The sequence below is a fragment of the Pongo abelii genome, chromosome 2 (genome assembly GCF_028885655.2).
Source record: "Pongo abelii isolate AG06213 chromosome 2, NHGRI_mPonAbe1-v2.0_pri, whole genome shotgun sequence".
NCBI lineage: Eukaryota > Metazoa > Chordata > Mammalia > Primates > Hominidae > Pongo > Pongo abelii.
This window is the reverse complement of record NC_085928.1, coordinates 96,206,689-96,229,024: the sequence shown is the minus strand read 5'-3', so window position 1 is coordinate 96,229,024 and position 22,336 is coordinate 96,206,689. Positions and strand designations below refer to the sequence as shown.

The 22,336-nt window shown below is 46.8% G+C and overlaps 1 protein-coding gene across 3 annotated transcripts in view; it reads left to right on the top strand.

Annotated features, from left to right (window-relative positions):
- Window positions 1-22,336, top strand: part of FLNB (filamin B) — a 164,882-nt gene that overhangs the window by 110,122 nt on the left and 32,424 nt on the right. For all 3 annotated transcript variants that reach the window (XM_063722021.1, XM_063722023.1, XM_063722022.1), the window contains exons 19-29: window positions 1,174-1,291; window positions 3,549-3,811; window positions 5,384-5,981; window positions 6,623-6,796; window positions 7,870-8,032; window positions 8,887-9,047; window positions 13,127-13,294; window positions 15,143-15,266; window positions 17,216-17,372; window positions 18,581-18,770; window positions 20,862-21,109. In XM_063722021.1, the coding sequence (XP_063578091.1) occupies window positions 1,174-1,291; window positions 3,549-3,811; window positions 5,384-5,981; window positions 6,623-6,796; window positions 7,870-8,032; window positions 8,887-9,047; window positions 13,127-13,294; window positions 15,143-15,266; window positions 17,216-17,372; window positions 18,581-18,770; window positions 20,862-21,109 (2,364 nt within the window). The remainder of the gene's footprint in view (window positions 1-1,173; window positions 1,292-3,548; window positions 3,812-5,383; window positions 5,982-6,622; window positions 6,797-7,869; window positions 8,033-8,886; window positions 9,048-13,126; window positions 13,295-15,142; window positions 15,267-17,215; window positions 17,373-18,580; window positions 18,771-20,861; window positions 21,110-22,336) is intronic.

Here is a 22,336-nt window from a genome sequence, read left to right as displayed (position 1 = left end):
CGCATGAGGCAGGGGGCCAGTTGGTTTTGTGTGCAGTGCTTAAAAATCCTGGAAAATTAATCCTCTCTTCATTGATGCAACCAGTTTTTTTTTTTTTTTTTCTTGGTCTTTACCCCCTTCCTTATTACAAAAGGAATGTGACAAAATATACATAGGCCAAATGCTACACCCTTTTAACACTTGATCAGCAACAGCTTTCAGCAGGGCCTGCATTCCAGCAAGGCTGCTGGATTCTTGGGGGGAACTTGTCTCTCCCTCACACTTTCCTGTTACATTATGCCTGGTCGATTGAGGTGAAGGAGATCTTGATCTACTGAGACAGCCATGAGATTTCTTGGAGCCTCGATTTGGAGGGAGGGAACTTGGCCAACCATGGAGAGAAGAAGCCGGCTGTGTGCCAGCCTGGAACCGGCCAGAGGAGAGAAATGGCGCACACATGGCCATCGCGTGCCACCCGGCCACCCGTGAGGGGGCCTGCCAATCCTGCAAGCACCGTCTGCCTTCACACTTGCAATTTTATTTTCTTTCACATAGAAATGGAAGTTCAGATACTGTGCAGTGGTCTTAGCACAGGTCTAGGTGAACTCTTGCAAATCCCTGTTGCAGCCTGGGGGCCTCAAACTGATTTCCAGGACAGAAATGGTTCTGTTTGGTGAGCGGCCCCAGGCCCAGCTGCTGTACCTGTCGCTGGCACTGGGTATGATGATGGGGAGGTGGTGTGGTAGAGCAGCTAGGACACAGGTTTGGGGGCCATGGGTATGAGGCCCAGCTCGCACCCTTACCAAGGTGTGTGACTTGGGGCACATTCCTTTACCAGTCTGAGCCATAGTTTCCTCTCCTGAAAAAATGAGATGACAGTAGAAACTACCCCTTAGGACTGTTTTGATCTTGAATTGAGGAAATGCATAAAAGCACATAGCATGGTGCTTGGTGTGTAGAAAATGCTCATTAAGTTGCTTCTGTTAGTATTAGCTGCTCTTATTTGATCTAATTTTTCTGTTATTCTTGCCTTGTGGTCAAAAGCTAGAAGAAATAGATCTAAGATACTTTCTACATTGATTAGAATCAAGTCTCCCATGTCTGTGAGAAGAATGAGGGATCTTGAGGGGAGTTTAAATGCCAAGTTAGCTTTTTGGTACCCAAAGGTAAATTGGGTTTTCTCTCTTGTTCCAGGGCAACATGCAGGTTCTGGTGACTTACGGTGGCGATCCCATCCCTAAAAGCCCTTTCACTGTGGGTGTTGCTGCACCGCTGGATCTGAGCAAGATAAAACTCAATGGGCTGGAAAACAGTAAGTGCCTGAATGAAGGGCAGATGGGTTGTTGATGACCACCCAACATGGCTGCTGGTTAGATTTTCTTCAAAAGGTGGAATTTGCAGAGAAGCAAATTCTACGTGAAGAGACTTTGCAGCTGCACAGACTTTGGTTCGAATTAGGGCCATGGTGTGAAATAACTGTGACTGTGTCTGCCCCTTAGCCTCACCGAGACTCAGCTTTCTCATTTGTACAGTGGGGGTGGTCAGCGGGCAGAGGTTGAGAACACCCATGGGAATATTGTGAAAATTATATGAGCTAATGGTTCAGAGGCTGGCACGTAGTCAGCCCTCAGTAAGTGCTGGCATTGCAGTAGGAAGTTTTCATTAAAAAGAGAATTTGGGCCATGTTGCTTTCTGATGAGTTTCTAACTGTGCCAGCTCTCCTTGGCAACTGAATCCACACTAAGGTTGTGAGTCAAGCATAAATGCCAAATCCCTGGCACTGAGAAGTCACTACCACCACACCTCTGCCCCATCGCAATGTTCCTTTAGCTTGTTAGGGATTTTACTAGTATAAGCTCATTTCGCTTATTTTCAATTTTCTGATTATTTTTTAGTAGGGGAAATTTCAAACAGAAAAGGAAAGAGAATAGTATAACATGAGCAGTGATGTACTTATCACTCACCTTCAGATGTTCAACACATGCTCATAAAATAATTTTTTATACAAGTAAAAATATATCCATTTTTCATCTAAAAAACATTACAGTTAAGGGTTAATTCCACTTTAACCCTCACCTCTCCTTCTTCCTAGGGATAACCAAAGTTTTCAATTCAGTTTCTGTTCTTCCAGATCTTCTCTCTGCATCTATACATATAGATATGCCTGTGGAAAACATTTGGCTGTATTTATTTTGCATTAAAGTTGCCCTGCTGTATAAACCTATGTCTTCAGCCTGCCTTCCAACAGTGCATCTTGTGAATCATTCACTCCTACATCTTTTCCATCGGTGTTTACTGCTGAGTGGCTCCAGACTGGATCCACCTCAGGGCTCACATTCACCTGGTTTCAGGCTTATTGAGGCAGGGCTGAGTGCATACCCGCAGGATGGGGCTTCCTGTATTCACCTATGAGGGTTTCTCCAGAGTGCCACTAGCAATGCCATCAGTGAGCATCTTCTTCACTCGTGACCCAAGTGCACAAGTTGCAAGCAAGGCCAGCTCCCAGTTGCAGAGACCCAAAGTGACAGCTCACTGTTGGCTTTCGTGGCTGGAGCAGCCAGCTCTAAGTGTGTGAACGTCCACTGCCCAACCCTGTCATGTGTCCCCTTGTCACTCCTTTCACCAAGATATTGAGAGCTTTGACTCCAGAATAGGAAAAGCAGGGTGCCAATTAGGAAAGCCTCTTTTCCGGTGGGAAGTAGCGACCCAGGACCTCCTTGCTTGTGGTTCGGCAGTGTCCATCTTGCCAGGCCCTGTGTTCCTTCAGAGTCAAGGTTCTCTGGGTTGTGGCAGGGGCCCTGTGTTCCCAGTGCTTTTGTTTTGGGTAAAGTCCTTTCCCTGTTTTTGTCTAATCTATCACTTGGGCTTCCTGCAGCCCTGCTTTGCAGAGACCTTTTGGAAACCATCACGGTACAGTCGGTTCTCAGCACTTGCTTCAATCACCTCGCATTTGGCAGCTCTGTGACTTCTGCTTTCTTGAGGGGGAGGGGTGCCTATAAGATGGAGTTGGCTGCCAAGAATTAGTAAATAAAACATTGACTTATGAGGGTGTTTGGATATCAAGTTAACACCAAAAGTAAGTAAATAAGAGAAGACAGTGTCAGATTACAACTTTCTGGTCAGCAAAGATTGTGGGGTCAGGTAAATTTCACTTTGAGTCTCAGCTTGGCAGGGTGCTGCATATGTCACCCTGGACAAGTTACTTAACCTCTCTGAGCATCAGTTTCCCCATCTGTGAAAGCCATTGGTTAATAATAAATACCCCATAGGATTGTGGTGAAAATTAAGACAATAACCTATTTGTGCTTGACATATAAAATGCATTCAGTAAATGATAGCCATTATTGCTGTCATCACTAATGGATTATTGTGCCGACACTGGTTGTTACTGAGGCTGAGATGCTGATGATACTTACTCAGCTTTGCTGCTTGTCCTCTGCAGCAGCTGTTGCTTATGGTAGAGGTTGAGATAAGTCCCCGTGTCCAAAGAACCATTGCTTCTGTGCTCTGGATTGTTCCTGCTGCTGGAAAGGGTCAGCTCTTCACCTCGGCTTGTGTTTCTTTTCCAGGGGTGGAAGTTGGGAAGGATCAGGAGTTCACCGTTGATACCAGGGGGGCAGGAGGCCAGGGGAAGCTGGACGTGACAATCCTCAGCCCCTCTCGGAAGGCCGTGCCATGCCTAGTGACACCTGTGACAGGCCGGGAGAGCAGCACGGCCAAGTTCATCCCTCGGGAGGAGGGGCTGTATGCTGTAGACGTGACCTATGATGGACACCCTGTGCCCGGGAGCCCCTACACAGTGGAGGCCTCGCTGCCACCAGATCCCACCAAGGTCAGCCTTTGCTTTTGTCCCAGAACTTGTCTCATTGTTGTCAAACATGACACCATAGTCCTTCTCTGGTTCTTCCTGGCAAAGACCTTCTGAAAATCATTTTGTGATGAAAGCACAATTCACTGTGAAAGGTCCCCTGGGTAGGTGGGTCACAACCCTGCTCCTCCTCTTGCTCTCTGACTACAAGACTTTGGTGAGGGGCTCCCTGTCCCAGAGTCTTCTTTCTTCGCTTGTTAGCATAATCACAGTCCTCACTACAAAGCCAGCCTGTAAGGGGTAGGCGAGTTAGCAAACGTGGAGGCCTCTGCCCAGCACCCAGCTCACAGACGGAGCTCACCCTACAGAAGCTAGAATCATGTAATATAAAAATACATTATTCTGGCCAGGCGCGCTGGCTCATGCCTGTAATCCCAGCACTTTGGGAGGCTGAGGCAGGCGGATCATGAGGTCAGGAGATCGAGACCATCCTGGCTAACACGGTGAAACCCCGTCTCCACTAAAAATACAAAAAATTAGCTGGGCATGGTGGCGGGCACCTGTAGTCCCAGCTACACGGGAGGCTGAGGCAGGAGAATGGCGTGAACCTGGGAGGCGGAGCTTGCAGTGAGCTGAGATCACGCCACTGCACTCCAGCCTGGGCGACAGAGCAAGACTCCGTCTCAAAAACAAAAAACAAAAAAAACATTATTCTTGGCTGGGCGCAGCGGCTCACACCTGTAATCACTGCACTTTGGGAGGCCAAGGTGGATGGATCACTTGAGGTCAGGAGTTTGAGACCAACCTGGCCAACATGGTGAAACCCCATCTCTACTAAAAATACAAAGATTAGCTGGGTGTGGTGGCACGCACCTGTAATCCCAGCTACTCGGGAGGCTGAGGTGGGATAGTCGCTTGAACCTGGGAGGCAGAGGTTGCAGTGAGCCAAGATCGTGCCAAAGCACTCCAGCCTGGGCAACAGAGTGAGATTCCGTCCCCTCCAAAAAAAAAAAAAAGTTCATCATCATTTCTTCATAGTAACCCTGACTCAAGGGGTTTTGGAAGGTTTCCAGTGGTCTCAATGGTGTGAATCCTATGAAGGTGTCTTATTTGTTGAATTAGAGGTGAAAGCCTCATTCCTCACTCTTTTTTGAAACAGTTTAGTTTTATTATTATGCAGAATTTGTTGAGCAAAGTGCAACAGCCCACACCACAGCCAGCTCCACAAGAGCCCTTCCGTGAACCCTCAACCTGGGATCTCGTGTATCTTTGTTGGAATGGACATTAGGTCTCCAAGTCCAGGCCTGTGATTTAGAAGGGTCAGGTGGGGTAGGAGAGAGGAGAGTCTTGGAGGGGCTGCTCCATTGGGGGTCACACCTCTCTCCTGTGCGTTTTCGCTGGTGATTGAGTTCTGAGGCGTTTGCTGCATTCACTGTTGTGGCTCTAACTCGTGTGCACGTGTGACACATGAAGCCCCAAGAGAAGGGCTGCCTGGCTAAGATGCACTTCCATGCTGATTACATGCATGGGTGTTGAAAGCTGTGCTGGCTGAGCAGCAATCCCAGTGCAGTTTGACTTTATTCTTTGCTCAAATAGGTGAAGGCCCACGGTCCCGGCCTCGAAGGTGGTCTCGTGGGCAAGCCTGCCGAGTTCACCATTGATACCAAAGGAGCTGGTACTGGAGGTCTGGGCTTAACGGTGGAAGGTCCGTGCGAGGCCAAAATCGAGTGCTCCGACAATGGTGACGGGACCTGCTCCGTCTCTTACCTTCCCACAAAACCCGGGGAGTACTTCGTCAACATCCTCTTTGAAGAAGTCCACATACCTGGGTCTCCCTTCAAAGCCGACATTGAAATGCCCTTTGACCCCTCTAAAGTCGTGGCATCGGGGCCAGGTCTCGAGCATGGGAAGGTGGGTGAAGCTGGCCTCCTTAGCGTCGACTGCTCAGAAGCGGGACCGGGGGCCCTGGGCCTGGAAGCTGTCTCGGACTTGGGAACAAAAGCCGAAGTCAGTATTCAGAACAACAAAGATGGCACCTATGCAGTGACCTACGTGCCCCTGACGGCCGGCATGTACACGTTGACCATGAAGTATGGTGGCGAACTTGTGCCACACTTCCCCACCCGGGTCAAGGTGGAGCCCGCCGTGGACACCAGCAGGATCAAAGTCTTTGGACCAGGAATAGAAGGGAAAGGTGGGTTTCATTTAAAAAAAAAAAAAAAAAAGACAAGCTGGGACTTAAGGGCTACCTGAAACTTGGAGCTGCAAACCCAGCCATCTGCAGGAGCCAGGTGACATATAAGGCAGTGCTCACCTGTTCCCTCTGCCTCAGGGAGTGGTTGGGGGGCCCTGGTGAAGGTTGAGCACATTGCATTTCTGGGAACCGTGCTACTCAACCCCTGTTTTCTGTTTCTCCATGGGGAACAGGACCTAGCATTGTCAGCAGAATCTCTAGTTTTTTGGCAAAGCCAGAAATCTGGATTTTTCTCTGGAAACTCAACATACAACATGTTGGCATTTAATTGGGAAAAAGTTTAAAATGTGGTGTTGGCTAACACCTGCATGCCACACAGCAGGTTTGTCTTCAACCTTTAACCTGTCCTCGAGCCCTCGGTGTGAGCAGTTGTGTTGTCACTTAGCCGTGGCTACTCTAGAAAGGACTTCTTTTGGGATGGAGGGGGTTAATATTCTTGATTTGAGAGTTAGAAAAACCAGTTTTCCACCGTTACTGAAATTAGACTTCATGTGTCCTGAAGTGCCAAGAACCTTGGTTCTGGGGTTTGCTTTTGGGTCTGGGGTACTGGCGGCAGTGTTAGCTATGTGCTTGCTCTGCAGATGTGTTCCGGGAAGCCACCACCGACTTTACAGTTGACTCTCGGCCGCTGACCCAGGTTGGGGGTGACCACATCAAGGCCCACATTGCCAACCCCTCAGGGGCCTCCACCGAGTGCTTTGTCACAGACAATGCTGATGGGACCTACCAGGTGGAATACACACCCTTTGAGAAAGGTGAGCCGCCCTGTCCTTGGACTGGACCCTCGTTCAGAGCTGCCCTTGGTCATTGCCTCCTGGTGGCTGGTACTGATGCCTGCCCCATGTGCTAGGCCTGTCTCAGCAGGGCCACATGCAGAGTGACAGAGTGGAAGTCAGCCTCCGCAGCAGTCAGCTGCCCACTCAGTGCCTGGCTTGCTGGCATTGTGTAATAGGTGGGCTGGGTTTAGCCTCAGTCTCACCTCAGCAAGTTATGGGGTAATGTCATGATGTTGTTCATTTGTGCCATTTTTCTTTGCGTATGAATTTCTTTCTTCTTGAATATTAGGAATTATAAAAAATTTCAATAAATAGAAAAGCATAAAGAAAAAAAAAAAGTGCCATGTATATCTCCACTACCTGGAGTTTGGAAGCCTGCGATATTCTGGTATAGATATTTTCAGTCTTCTTGTGGATACGTGTTTCTTCTGTTTCGTGGGTTTCGCTTTTTCTTTTGGTTAATGGCTGGATGGTGTTTTCCCAAATAAGAGTAGTCTGTTTAGGATGACTGACTTGAATATTTGCTTGATTGGGGTGGAGTGGCTTGTGTGACTGCAGATAGATGGTTTGTATTATTTAAAAGTCAGATCATACCTACATTACTGTGGGTTTGTTTTGTTTTGTTTTGTTTTGAAACAGGATCTCACTCTGTTGCCCAGGCTGGAGTGCAGTGGTGTGATCATGGCTCACTGCAGCCTCAACCTCCTGGGCTCAAATGATCCTCCTGCCTCAGCCCCCTGAGTAGCTGGAATTGCAGGTGTGCACCACCACACTCAGCTAATTTTTGTATTTTTTGTAGAGACGGGGTCTCGCCATGTTGCCCAGGCTGGTCTTGAACTCCTGGACTCAAGCGATCTACCCTCCTCAGCTTCCCAAAGTGCTGGGATTATAGGTGTAAGCCACTGCCCCCAGCCACATTACTGTGTTTTTAACCCCCTTTTCCAAATGACATAGTATAACATGCAGACTTCAATGCTATGCTATGAAAAATCATTTTTCACAAATAGAGGATTTGTATGCAAATATGAGTTTCTGTTTGTTGTTTTGAACAGGTCTCCATGTAGTGGAGGTGACATATGATGATGTGCCTATCCCAAACAGTCCCTTCAAGGTGGCTGTCACTGAAGGCTGCCAACCATCTAGGGTGCAAGCCCAAGGACCTGGATTGAAAGAGGCCTTTACCAACAAGCCCAATGTCTTCACCGTGGTTACCAGGTAGGCAAGGCCCTACATTTGGTGTCTTGAGTCTCTCTTTTGTGGCTAGATTCTACCTATGTGTCATAGTTTCCTAACTTTTGATAAGATGCATTTTTATTTTTATAACATATATTACTTTCTGTAGAGACTTATGTTACATAGAAAGACCAAGCATACCTAAAAAACATACCAAAGCACTTGATAATGGTCATGAAACTATGTAGCAAACCAGGACTCAATCAAGCTCTATAACTTGATAATGTAAAAATTTGTAGCCAACCTTGTAAGTATTTTTATTAAAGTTGGTTGCAAGGCATATGCCTGTGTTGTACTTGCAGTCCTAGCCAGTGCAATTAGGTAAGAAAAATAGGCTGGGCGTGGTGGCTCACGCTTGTAATCTCAGCACTTCAGGAGGCCGAGATGGGACAATTGCTTGAGGCCAGGAGTTTGAGACCAGCCTGGCCAACGTGGCAAAACCCTGTCCCTACAAGAAATATAAAAATTAGCTGGGCTTGGTAGTACACGCCTGTAATCCCAGCTACTACTTGGGAGGCTGAGGCATGTGAATTGCTTGAACCCGAGAGACATAGGTTGCAGTGAGCCGAGACCACGCCACTGCACTGCAGCCTGGGCAATGGAGTGAGACTCTGTCTCAGGAAAAAGAAAAATAAATGAAGCATAAGCATTGAAAAGGAGGGGTCAGAGTGTCTTTACTTACGTTATACTAATGTGAAATTCCCTATGTGAGAGGTGTAGTAATTGAGTTGGGGTGGCTACATGGAATAGTTTATAAAGGGAATTTGCATGAATTTTAGCAATAAGCAGACCAGCATAAATGGTGTACATTTCACTTTCTTTTCCATCCTTTCCAGAGGGGCAGGAATTGGTGGGCTTGGCATAACTGTTGAGGGACCATCAGAGTCGAAGATAAATTGCAGAGACAACAAGGATGGCAGCTGCAGTGCTGAGTACATTCCTTTCGCTCCGGGGGATTATGATGTTAATATCACATATGGAGGAGCCCACATCCCTGGTAAGCTATTCCTCAGAGAGGACCCCAAAGAATAATTGATTTTGCAGGAAAATGGGTTTGATTTTGCTTATCTCTCTGAGTGGGGAAAACAATCTGATATTTGTAATAGCTGCAAAAGGAGAATTTTTCTTAGGGCTACATCTCCAAGATTATCTCAACTCCCAGTAGAACCGGTAACATGGCAAAAACCATCGGCTTAGAATTTTGACTGGAAACAGTTGTGCATGTGTCGGAGGACCTAGTTCTTGATTCAGGGGAAAGCTGGTTCTTTACAAAGTTGAAAATCACAGTGGCTCACACCTGTAATCCCCAAACTTTGGGAGGCCAAGGCATGCAGATTGCTTCAGGTCAGGAGTTTGAGACCAGCCCAGGCAACATGGGGAATCCCCATCTTTACAAAAAATACAAAACTTAGCCGAGTGTGGTGGTGCGTGCCTGTAATCCTAGCTATGTGGGGTGGGGGCTGTAATGGGAGGATGTCTGAGATGGGAGCCTGGGAGGTTAAGGCTGTAGTGAGCTGAGATTGCTCCACTGCACTCCAGCCTGGGTGACAGAGGAAGACCCTGTCTCAAAAAAAAAAAAAAAGAAAAGAAAATTTTTACCTTATTTTGTGTCTTGGTTTCTTTTTTTTTCACTGACAATACTAGTAGCTGATCAAGATATGCAGATTCAAATTGTTCTTTGTAATTTCTTTTGTATTTAGTGATGTCATGTATACTCACTGTGAAACACGGTTTCTCAACTTCAGCACTATGACACTTTGGGCCAGATGATTCTTTGTGGTGTGGGGCTGTCCTGTGCATTGTAGACTTTTGTCAGCATCCCTGCCCTGTACCTGCTAGATGCCCATAGCAGACTTCTCCTTCCCCATTCTTACTTGTAGCAACCAAAAATGTCTCTATATCTTGCCAGATGTCTTAAGGGACAAAATCACTTCAGCCTGAACCACTGCTGTAAAGATTCAAACAATAAATAAATATATGACTTAAGTAGTAAGACCCTCCCCCATTTGTTTTGGGGGAAGGACTCTCCATAGGTTCTAGTTCTCTACTCAAATGATTGTCACCCCCACACGTTTTATTTATTTATTTCAATAGCTTTTGGGGTACAAGTTGTTTGTGGTTACGTGGATGAATTCTATAGTGGTGAATTCTGAGACCACCTCCCCCACACCCATTTCTAAAAGGACAGGCGAGTGTGTGGAGTGGACACAAGACCGAGGACTGGCGCTGTTCTGGGCTACTTATGCCTTGTCTTAGGTGTGGTGTGAAGAGGGCAGAGCCCCACCCCAGGACCCCAGGAGCAGGAAGAGCCTCGGCTGGGGCTTGTTATTCTCTCTCTGGGTCACGCTGAGAGGGGAAGGGCAGGCTGAGGGGCCCGCTGCTGGGTTCTGGGTTAACTCTCAGGCAGCTGGAGTGTCCACTGACCACACACTTTCCTGATTCCATTCCTGCTTCCCCCTTACTACATGGAAATGTGCACACACACTCACACTCACTCTCTTTCTCTCACACTGATCAGAAAGTATTGACTTTCAACTCAGACTGATTCTACTCAGATACTCATTTAAGCTTCAAGTCATTTAAAACAACATGTTTCTCCTCAAACTTGTGCTTGCGGCTCATTCAATATAGATTTTAAAAATTCCTATAATCACTAGTCTAGGGGATTTCAGCTTTGGGCAAGACAAAGTTCCTGCCCTCAGGGAGCTTACTGTCTAGGGCTTATACAACTGAAACTTGTGGTGACTGCTATGAAGAATGAGAATGGGGCTTGGTGACAGAATTCAGAGCTACAGGCTCCTTTTGGAGTTTTGTAACACTTGCATTAGGAGAGAGTTGGGCACAGGCAATGGGTAGAAGGCTGCTCCCAGGAGGGGTGATGTGGCTCCTACCTGGCAGGCAACAGTGGAGATGAACATCTCCTGGTTTTTGTGGCAATGAAACTTTTTGACTATGGGGAAAGGCTGGTGAGTGCCACCAGCTTCCAAATCCCCCTTACAGAAAGGGGTCAGAGTTTGTCCCCTGTGGCCGACCTGTGAGCTTAAAGCAAATGGCCATCTTTGAGCATAACAACAGAAAGACACTCATTTGTGGTTTTCCCATCAGGTGTGGGTGGTGCCTTTTTACATTTCAGGCTCTCTGTTGCCTCCCAGAGAGAGCCAAATGCCAGCTTTTCCAGAACCCCAGAACCCTCCCAGGCAGAGACATTTAGTGAAGTGTTGGTTGGTTTTCTTAGCATCAGGCTTCTTAGCTAAGGCAACCTATGGGGGTACTGCCATGAAACAGTCGGCTACCTGCCACCTTCTAATTTGCTTTCATGGTAATTCTGGGTGCTTAAATATTAGCCTAGTTTTTTCTGGCCTGGTTAAAAACCCGGAGTGGAGTTATTTTTAACAACGTGTCCTGTCTTACCCATAATGGCATGTTGATTTCCTGTGGTAGGCCAGCTGTGGTCGGTTGGTGGTGGCTCCCTAGACCACTGGATTGAGTGGGGTTCGGAGTGCATGAGGAAGAAGGTCTGGCATGAGGGAATGGTGACATGTGTCTGGGCATGGAACAGGGGAATGGCGGATAATGCTTGGGGTCTGCCATCTTGGACAGTTTATCTTACCCGGGTTTGTTGGTTTCATGAGGGAATGGTGACATGTGTCTGGGCATGGAACAGGGGAATGGCAGATAATGCTTGGGGTCTGCCATCTTGGACAGTTTATCTTACCCGGGTTTGTTGGTTTTTGGCTGCTCTCATGCTGAGCTCAGACAACTTCTAGTGGAGGCTCTGACTTAAAGATTGGCCTCAGAGGTAGTCCCTTGCCATCAGCTGTTGACATTGAAATCCTCAACTGTCACTCTCTAAAGTAAAGCCCCCTTTTGTTCCTCTCACCCCAGTGTGGAGGCCTGTGCTTGTTTGCCAGGGCCAGCCATTTATTTCACATAGCTAAAGACCTGGATGCTGTTGAAACCCAGCTGTTGTTAGAAAGCCAGGGACAATTCTTTGTGTGTCTTGGCTGTCTACCATCTCTAATTCTACAAAGTATAAATTCTCTGGGATGCAAAGCAGAGATCCCTCAGCTTTCACGGCAGTCATTAACTTTGCCAGATACCATGGGGAGCACCAGGACTCCCATGCAAGGCAGAGGTGCATGTAGCCCCTTGGTGATGGGCGTGGTTGCCTGAGGCATGCTGCCATATGCTGGATGCGGAGCTCTCCCTCCACAGTGGAGTCCATGAGCATCCTTGGCCCAGCCCTTGTTTCTCTGTTTAGCACTTCTCTAGCAAATCGCTATCTCCTCTCCTCGACTCCTCTGTGCTTCATCTTTAAAACTGACACCCTCAAGGAGTCAGAGGCCCTTAGGGTCCCCCGTGGAGTCAGCCATGCAGCAGGAGCTCAGCTTACACTCAGGAAGACAGCAAGGCTTCACCAGGTGGCCGGGTGACCGAGAAGGCTGAGTGTGGTCAGAAGGTGCCAGCTGCATTGGAGGGAGAGGAGTCTGGGGGACACACAGGAGCCATGTGTGGGAGACAGGCTGGATGTGGGCTGCAGGGCCTGCCCATCTCTCTCCGTTCTGTTGTTCCACCACTTGGCTTCCTCCTTCAGTTGCTCCAGCAGCCTGTCTGCTCCCTTGCCTCTAGGCTCCTGCACATGCTGAGGCCTCTCTACTTGGAGCACCTCTCTGTCTGCTCCCTCTTGTGCCGCAACTGAGATGTTACTGGAAAGCTTTCTGTGGTCTCCCGCAGACCAGGTTAACTGCCTCCTGAGTGCTCCACTTTCCACACCCCAAATATGTAGGATGTTAGAGTGACTTGCTTGCCTCATCCTTCTCCTGCATTGTGGGTTCCTGGGGGGTGTTAACCACCCGGGATCCATCACCTGGCACAACATCTGCACGTAGTAGGTGCTCTGTGAGAATGGTTGACAACAATGAGCCGGCACATGAGCAGTGCACACAGCGAGGCAGGGGGAGCTGACCAAGGCCTGCATGGCCGAGGTCCCGGGGGAGCAGCAGTGCCATTCTGGCTGTGCACAAGGTGGTCTCCAGTTCCCAGCTTGTGCTCAGAATCCCATGACCTCTCTTCCAGGCAGCCCCTTCAGGGTTCCTGTGAAGGATGTTGTGGACCCCAGCAAGGTCAAGATTGCCGGCCCCGGGCTAGGCTCAGGCGTCCGAGCCCGTGTCCTGCAGTCCTTCACGGTGGACAGCAGCAAGGCTGGCCTGGCTCCGCTGGAAGTGAGGGTCCTGGGCCCACGAGGTAAGTATGCACCCTGCCTTCCTGCAGACATTCATCTGCCCCAGGCAGGGGCAGCCGTGACCCAGAGCAGATGCTTTGCTTTTCAGTTTGCTCATGAGCTTAAAATTAAATTTAAAAAAAAATTATTGTTTCATGTTCTAGTTAAACAGTAGAAATTCCTGCTTACAAGTAAGCAGGCTTGTTATTTCTCCAGTGATCTGTCCCCCCATTTAATAATATGGCTATCAGTTTCTTAGAGGAAGCAGCAGTATTTGGGCTGTCATATGTAATATGGTGGCGACTGTTTCATTATGTGTTTCAGCGTTTGTGAGGGGGTGGGTTGGTCTGGATGTGGCAGATGGTGGGGTTTGGAGGTGATAACTCATTGAGATACCTTGGTGTCCATGTGGTACATACCAGAACCTCTGGGAATGCCAGGTACATGATGCACGTGATACATGGCTTTGTCATTGTCTCAATTCCCCAGAGAGAGAGGGTGTCTTGGGGGAATGAGCTTTGCTGGCCATATAGGGACAAAGCCCTGAAATGCATTGGAACTTGCCTTTTTTGGTAAGTGACCATGTTTCCTCCTCCAGCACTTAAAATGTGCCTTTCTCCCACATAGAGGACAGTGTGCCTAATTTCTTACATAATCTGGATTTTCCTCCCCAGTGATATGTTCTTGGATTCACAGAAGTGGCAAATGGGGGTTTACCTCTTTGAAGAGGAACCTTCTCCTTCATGGGGTTCAGCAGGAGGTTATGCCCTTTGAAGCTCAGGGCAGAAGTGGTTTGGGGGAAATGAGGTCACGGGCCTGGGATCAGATTCTGTGAAGTTACTGAGCTTCAGGACCTGCATGCGTTTGTGTGCATGTATGTGTCCCTGTGTATGTGTGAATGTGAGGGAGAAAAAGAAGAAAGAAAGAGAAGCTTTACTTGGATATCTGCCTCTATTATGAAGGACTCTCAAGTAACAGCCTTTTGATTTTAGCTGATGACATGGATTCCCAGTCATGGCGCAGCCCCTTGAAAGCCCTTTCAGAGTTCTTTAAAGGTGACCCGAAGGGTGACTTTAATAAGATAGGTTTGCATTTTCACATGGCTGCTGAATTATGTAACCCAAATGCTTCTTGCTGGCCTCACTTCTAAAATTGGCTTACACCTGCCTCATCTGCTTTGCTTAATGAGCATGCCATGCTTTGATTAACCTACCTTGGAGTTGACCCATCGTTGACTATCACGTTGGAAGCTGGGATCTGGACTCTGCAACCCAACGCGTGCCTTGATTATGTTTTAGCATAATCTCTGACATCTCCACAGGCTTCACCTTGAGGGTCCCCTTGCCCCATAAGATTGGCACCCTCACCTGCCCTGCACCTATGCCCCAGTATGCTGGTACCACAGTGTTCTTTGCTCAAAGGTGGCCACAAGTCTCGACTAGCCAGCCCATTGGTTAATTTTTGCTCTTCACAGTTCTGGACTCTTTGGCAGTGTCTCAGCTGTAGAGTTAAATTGCCACATCCTAAGCATGCCTAACCAGCTTGAAAGGTTATAGTGTGTCTTCAACACACATCATCCACATACACCCTCCAGCAGCAAGCACAGGCAGTCTCCTTAATTATACTCTAGGGCAGATTGAGTGTATTTTAGCACAAAGAGCTAAAGGTGTCTCTTGGGGTCATTTCTGCAACCATGAATTGGGGATCCTGTGATTTTTTCAGGCCTGTGATTATGGTTGCTGGCCTTTATGTTACTCATCAGTGGAAACCAATAGCTCTTGGGGATGGATGTGATCCTATTTCGGACTCAGCCAAGGGTGGATTAAATTTGAGGCCAGGCAGCTCCTTAAACCTCTCATATCTGTCCTCAGGCCTGGTGGAGCCAGTGAACGTGGTGGACAATGGAGATGGCACACACACAGTAACCTATACCCCATCTCAGGAGGGACCTTACATGGTCTCAGTTAAATATGCTGATGAAGAGATTCCTCGCAGGTAAGCTCCATCCATCCACCCATCCATTCCTCCATCAGTCCATCCACCCATCCATTCCTCCATCATTCCATCCATCTACTCATCCATTCCTCCGTCAGTCCATCCATCCACCCATCCATTCCTCCATCAGTCTATCCACCCATCCATTCCTCCATCATTCCATCCATCTACTCATCCATTCCTCCATCAGTCCATCCATCCATGCATCCATTCCTCCATCAGTCCATCCATCCATGCATCCATTCCTCCATCAGTCCATCCATCCATCCATCCATCCATCCATTCTTTCATCATCCCATCCATCCACCCATCCATTCCTCCATCAGTCCATCCATCCACCCATCCATTCCTCCATCGGTCCATCCACCCATCCATTCCTCCATCATTCCATCCATCCACTCATCCATTCCTCCATCAGTCCATCCATCCACCCATCCATTCCTCTATCAGTCCATCCATTCCTCTATCAGTCCATCCATTCCTCCATCAGTCCATCTACCCATCCATAGAGGCAGCAAGTATTACGTAGAACCTGCAACTTGTCACCACACACTAGCCTTGATATTTGTGGCTCCTGCTCTCTCACTCCCCCAATTCCTTTCAGACATCTTTAGTTTAAAGGTGAGCTGAAATTAAGAAGCTGGAAATTCTAACCAGGTGTGGTGGGATTCGCCTGTAATCCCAGCTACTTGGGAGACTGAGATGGGAGGATCACTTGATCCCAAGAGTTTGAGGCCAGCCTGGGCAACATAGACCCTCCGCTGACATCTCTGAAAAAAAAAAAAAAAAGCGGTAGTAGTAGAGAATCATTGATGAAATAAAGAATTTATTAGTTTATTAGAGGCTTCTTTTTGGTGTTTTGGTGAACCTGCAAGTAGTTTTCTGATTGGGACAGGACAAAGGTCTTTACTTCAGAGTTTGCTTGATAAAAGCATTTCCAGAAGATTTTATATAGAAACCTTGTTCCTTGTTGATATTAATACAAAAAAAAAAAAATGTTACATAAGCTCTTCACCTCTTGGAACAATCTCTAAGGGTTTTCTTTTCTTTTTTTAAAAAATCATGCCCCTTAAGATGAAAAACTTTCACCCATATCCCCTAACACATATTTTATATAGAGATAAGCATATGAGCTCTATCTATGTAGAGATATGTAATTTATAAATTGTATATTGCTTCACGAATATACCATGTACCATATGAAGCATACTAAATATAGAATAATTATAGATACAGAATATAGAATAAGATGAGATATAAATATTAAAACTGAAGTTCCAGTATTCTCTTTCCATTTGGTGACCATGATCTTAGCATAACGAAAGTGGGCTAAATGTGTTTAACCCTGTGTTTCCCAAACTAATTTGTGAACTCTTCCTCCCCAAACTATATATACCCCTTGGAACAGAGGTCCCCAGCCCTTGGAGCGTGGACTGGTGTGGGTGCATGGCCATGTTAGGAATTGGGCCGCACAGCGGTGGGTGAGCGATCATTACCGCCTGAGCTCCGCCTCCTGTCAGATCAGCGGCTGCATTAGATTCTCATAGGAGTGCAAACCCTATTGTGAACTGCACATGAGAGGGATCTAGATTGCACTCTCCTTAAGAGAATCTAACGAGACTAATGCCTGATGATCTGAGGTGGAACAATTTTATCCTGAAAGCATTCCCCCACCACGCCGCCTGGTCTTCCACAAAACCAGTCCCTAGTGTCAAAAAGGTTGGGGACCGCTGCCTTGGAACACACTCAGGGCAAAACCAGTCTGTCATGTAATGGTTACTACCTCAGGGTTGTAAATTTCTGCTGGACTTAGCCACCTTGACTAACTCACTATCTTATCTGCTGTAGAAACCCCCTTTTCCATCCCACTCTTATGTGTAAGAAAAGTCAGATGCAGCTGGGTTGACATGTATCTTTACTGACTAGGGTGTTTGTGTGTGTCTATCAAGTCCCTTCAAGGTCAAGGTCCTTCCCACATATGACGCCAGCAAAGTGACCGCCAGTGGCCCCGGCCTTAGTTCCTATGGTGTGCCTGCCAGTCTACCTGTGGACTTTGCAATTGATGCCCGAGATGCCGGGGAAGGCCTGCTTGCTGTTCAAATAACGGTAACTTGGAGTTATTTTCTGAGCCAAACCTTAATCCTAAAACTTAATTTCCGGGCCAGATTTAAGAACAAGGGTTTCAATAACTGATTTCTGACTCAATGCAAGTTGTTTGTTAGATTTCCCCACCAAAGAGTCAGTAAATGTGCAGAAGCATAAGCAGCTCGCCTGAGAGATTTGAGGGTGTAGCTCCAAGAACCACTTTTTGGTGAATTTTCATGTTTTTTTTTACTACATCTATTCCTATGTTTTTATTTTTATTTTTTTTAAAGATGGGGTTTCACCATGTTGCCCAATCTGGTCTTGAACTCTCTTGGGTTTAAGCAATCTGCCTGCCTCAACCTCCCAAAGTGCTGGGATTGCAGGCATGAGACACTGTGCCCGTCCCCTATGTTTTTATTTTTAAATGTTTTAAATTACTCTTTGGATCAGTTAAGACTAAGTTATGCTGCTATCACAGTAAGCCTTAAAATAAGAGTGGCTGAAATAAATGAGATTATTCTCTCTTGTTAATGAAGCCCAGGTTAAGCCACCTGGGTGCCCTGCAGCTCACCAAGGAAGTCAGCTCCATCTCTCTGCTCCTCTACCTAGCATGTGGCTTCTGTCCTTAAGGTCTCCTCCTGGACCACAAGGCTGCCAGTGCTCTGGCCATCACATCCACGTGGCAGGCCAGAAGGAGGAAGAAAGAAGGGGAAAAAGGGGTCCTCCCAGCTCAGTTGGCTCTCTTAAGCAGCCCTGCCAAAAGTCCGTCATAGACTTCCATTTCCTTCTCATTTGTCGGGGGTTGGTCACAAGTCACATTACCTAGTGGCAAGGATGCTAGGAAGTGGAGTCCCATCTTCTGGGAGCAGTGCACCTAGCTAAGAGTTATGGTCCTGTTAATAAAGAGAAAAGGGAGACTGGATGCGGTGGTGTGTGAGCAGAAGCCTCTGCCTCCTCCCCTCCCTACATTTCAGAGGATTTCGAGCTAAGACACTCTTGGTTCACCTGACAACAAAATTACTAAAAATTGGCCATGTCTGTCATGGTGTTAAAGGGATCAGTGACCCTCTACTCTCCCTACCCAAAAACAAAACAAAACTAGATTGTATTAAGCCATCAATTCTGTCTCCTTCCACTAGCAGCGCTAATAGGAAAATATGTCAAGGTTTTCCATGAATGTTTTCTACATCTTGACAACATCCTAAATAGCATTTCTCTATGATCCACAGGACCAAGAAGGAAAACCCAAAAGAGCCATTGTCCATGACAATAAAGATGGCACGTATGCTGTCACCTACATCCCCGACAAGACTGGACGCTATATGATTGGGGTCACCTATGGGGGTGACAACATTCCACTTTCTCCTTATCGCATCCGAGCCACACAGACGGGTGATGCCAGCAAGTGCCTGGCCACGGGTGAGTACAGGGCATCTCAAGGTCAGGGGCACAGGCTTTGCAATCAGAAAGCCAGGCTGTAGCCCTTCTCTGTGACTTACAGGCTACATGATCTGGGCACGTCGCTCAACCTCACTGAACTTCAGTTTGACATAGATTGAAGCTCTTTGTTTTTATTTGGAGAATATTTAGATCCAAGAAGCTGTTCTAAAGAATAGAGACTGTTTTACAGGGTTACTGCAAAGATTAGATGAGGTCAGGCACGAAAAATGCTTAGCACGGTGCCAGGTACATGAGAACTATTATTATATGCTTTTGAAGTGTTGAGAACCCGACTCTGATGGCGGCTCCCATGACATTTCTGCCTTTAGGAGTAGGTAGTTACTCAGGATTCATTCAAGAGCATTTCAGGTCAGCATTAGAGAAACACATTTAAGGATCTAGGTTTTTTTCATCATGCATGTGTAAACCTCTCAGGAATTCTCCATGAATATTTGAGCATCACAGTTTCTTTGGTTTCTTTCTCTTTTTTTTTTTTCCCTCCTTTTTCCTTCAGTTTCTAAGACACAACTAGACTGTCACAGGCTTTTTTTTTTTTTTTGAGATGGAGTCTTGCTCTATTGCCCAGGCTGGAGTGCAGTGACGCAATCTCAGCTCACTGCAGCCTCAGCATCCTGAGTAGCTGGGACCACAGGTGCCCACCACCATGCCCAGCTAAGTTTTGTATTTTTAGTGGAGACAGGGTTTCACCATAATTGGCCAGGCTGGTCTTGAACTCCTGGCCTCAAGTGATCCACCCTCTTCGGCCTCCCAAAGTGCTGGGATTACAGGTGTGAGACACCGCGCCCGGCCGGCCTTTCAGTTTTTAAGAACAGCCCTTGAGCAGCTCAGTGCTGCTGCTCAAGCAGATTTTAAAACATGAATCCCCATCTCTAAAATGAGACAAATTTACTTCTTTTTAAATAAGAAGACTAAACACAGGACCACCCTTGATGTGTTCTGTTTCTCTCATAACCCATCTTTTTTTGAATGGAGAAAATCTGAGCTTTCACGGCAAGGTTGTGAATTGCTCAGCGTGGCCCTTTTTGGCTCACCCATGGCAAAAAATAGAGAAATTTTGGAATGCTGGCCAATCCAACACCTCCTAGGTCTATGCAGCTGCCAGCGACAACCAGATCATCTTTACTAATTGATGGCATGTTAACGTTGGATGGGGACTTCCCCATTGCCTTGCAGGCCCTATTTCCTCTCCCAGCTTGGGCAGAATCCTGAGCTGAATACTTGCCTTTTGGCCACACCTCTGGGTCTGTCATTCAGGGCCTTCCACAGATTGACTCCAGTCTTCTCTTTCACTACTCCCTGAACAAACTGTTCTTGCCACTCTCCCTATTACTCCTACGTACTTGGCTTATATTTGCCAATGTGCTTTTAGTTCATGCTTTTCTGCATTTCCTGATGTATGGATCCTGTGTAAAGGGGCGCCAGAAATCAGAGAGAGACTGGTCATTGGGGAGAGGTTGCAAGTCTCCCTTAGCTAACAGCACCCATCCTTCAGGGTTCAGCCATGTTTCCTTTCTTTAGGAAGCCCTTTGTCAGTGCGGCAACCCTGGGATATAAATTCTTAGAACCTTTGCCTAGATATGCTGCCAGACACTTCCCTGAGGAACAGTTTGTGATTTTTCCTGTAACTTAGTTCCTCTTCAGCATTTCCACTGCAGTTGGAACTGTCATTCTTGGTGCCTGGCCCTGTTAACATCTTGAGAGCAGGGACTGTGTCTTGCCCACCTTTATGTGTACCTGGCACTTAAGAAAATGCCCAATATGTTTGCTGTTGAAAGTCGACCTTCATTGCCATACCTTTAAATGCTGGCAAACCCAGGCTAACCTTTAGTCAACACTCAGAGCTTAAAGATGCTCCTTATTTAGTAAGTAATTAATGAAGTAACCCTTTGAGCAACACCTGCTCAGGGGATCTTTGGGATATCCCTCTGAATGGCAGCATTGGAGGCCTAACATTTACAAGCACAGACAGCATGGATGGGTATGATTTGTTCTTGGGCCTCCAGGACGTGTGTCCATACTTCCATTCTCTTCCCCTGAACTCTTCTCCAGGTCCTGGAATCGCCTCCACTGTGAAAACTAGCGAAGAAGTAGGCTTTGTGGTTGATGCCAAGACTGCCGGGAAGGGGAAAGTGACTTGCACGGTTCTGACCCCAGATGGCACTGAGGCCGAGGCCGATGTCATTGAGAATGAAGATGGAACCTATGACATCTTCTACACAGCTGCCAAACCGGGCACATATGTGATCTATGTGCGCTTCGGTGGTGTTGATATTCCTAACAGCCCCTTCACTGTCATGGTAAGGAAAATTCCTTCTCCAGAGCATGCTGTTATTGGTGGAAACTGTAACAGCTGCTGTTTGTTGAACCCTGACTAGGATATCCTCTTCCACCTTTTTTTTCCTTTGGAAAAAAGTTTGTTAAGCAGTCAGGACCTTGTGGAGTCCCAGAGTAATCTCTAGAAACTCAGAGACCCTTTGGCTCTAAGGATTTTTAGGGACTCTTACTGGCCACCAAGATATCTATCATAATAAGAGACTTGGGCAATATCCTGGCCTAAGCCCAGGCATTTTGAAAGATAACTCTTCAGAAAAACACACCTTTATGCAAATGTTTCTACATAAAACATGACAGGTTTTTAACCTGCCAGCTCTTCCTTTTTCCATCTTCATGGCCATTCTCCATGGCTGGAGGAGAGAGCTTCCTGATGCTGTTTTGTTTGGAGACTTGACTCTGATATCCCAGGACTCAAAGTGCCTCCACTTGTGTTTTGGAAAGAATCACACCTTATGTATGAGGGGGAAATACCTTGTCTTTTGCAGCTAGGAACATCTGGAATAAAAGGAGGAAACCATTATGCAAACACCTGGGTTAGTGAATGACCAAGGTCTTTCATTTTCAATTCTGAGTTACTTATAGATCTTCCTCTGTTTATTTATTTTTATGATTGCATAATAGATCTTCTTCTGAATATCCTTCAACCAGGAAAAGGGTTAGAAACCTTGGGGACATTACCTCATTGAACCCTCACAACCAAGCATTGTTGGCTTTTTTACAAATGAAGCATGCCTGGTCTAGACAGACACCAAATACCATGCTGTCATCCTCACTGGTGTCCTTTGATACTGCGGTCAGCAGCCGCACTTGACCACAAGGTTCATAGGCCCTTAATGACCTGGCCTTGTGCACAGCCTACAAAGCACCTTCTAATTATTTCATTTTGTGCAGCAATGGAGAGGTGCATGAAGACTCCATTCCAAACTCCAAAGCTCAGGGACTTTCTTCCAAACAGTCTATACTCTGTCGTAGTATTATTCCCTTCCATCGACGTCTGTTTATCTGTAAACAGCATGCCAGAGATCTGGAGGCTCTTTTATGTCTCAAGTATGTAAACACTTGTCAACTTTTGACATTGTTCATTTAAGAGTGTTTTTCTCCTGTAGGAAGAAAGACTTACAGCTGGGAAGTTGATGTCCTTATTCACAGAGAAGGGTACCAGTTGTAGTTTTCAGAATCTGTTTTTAGCC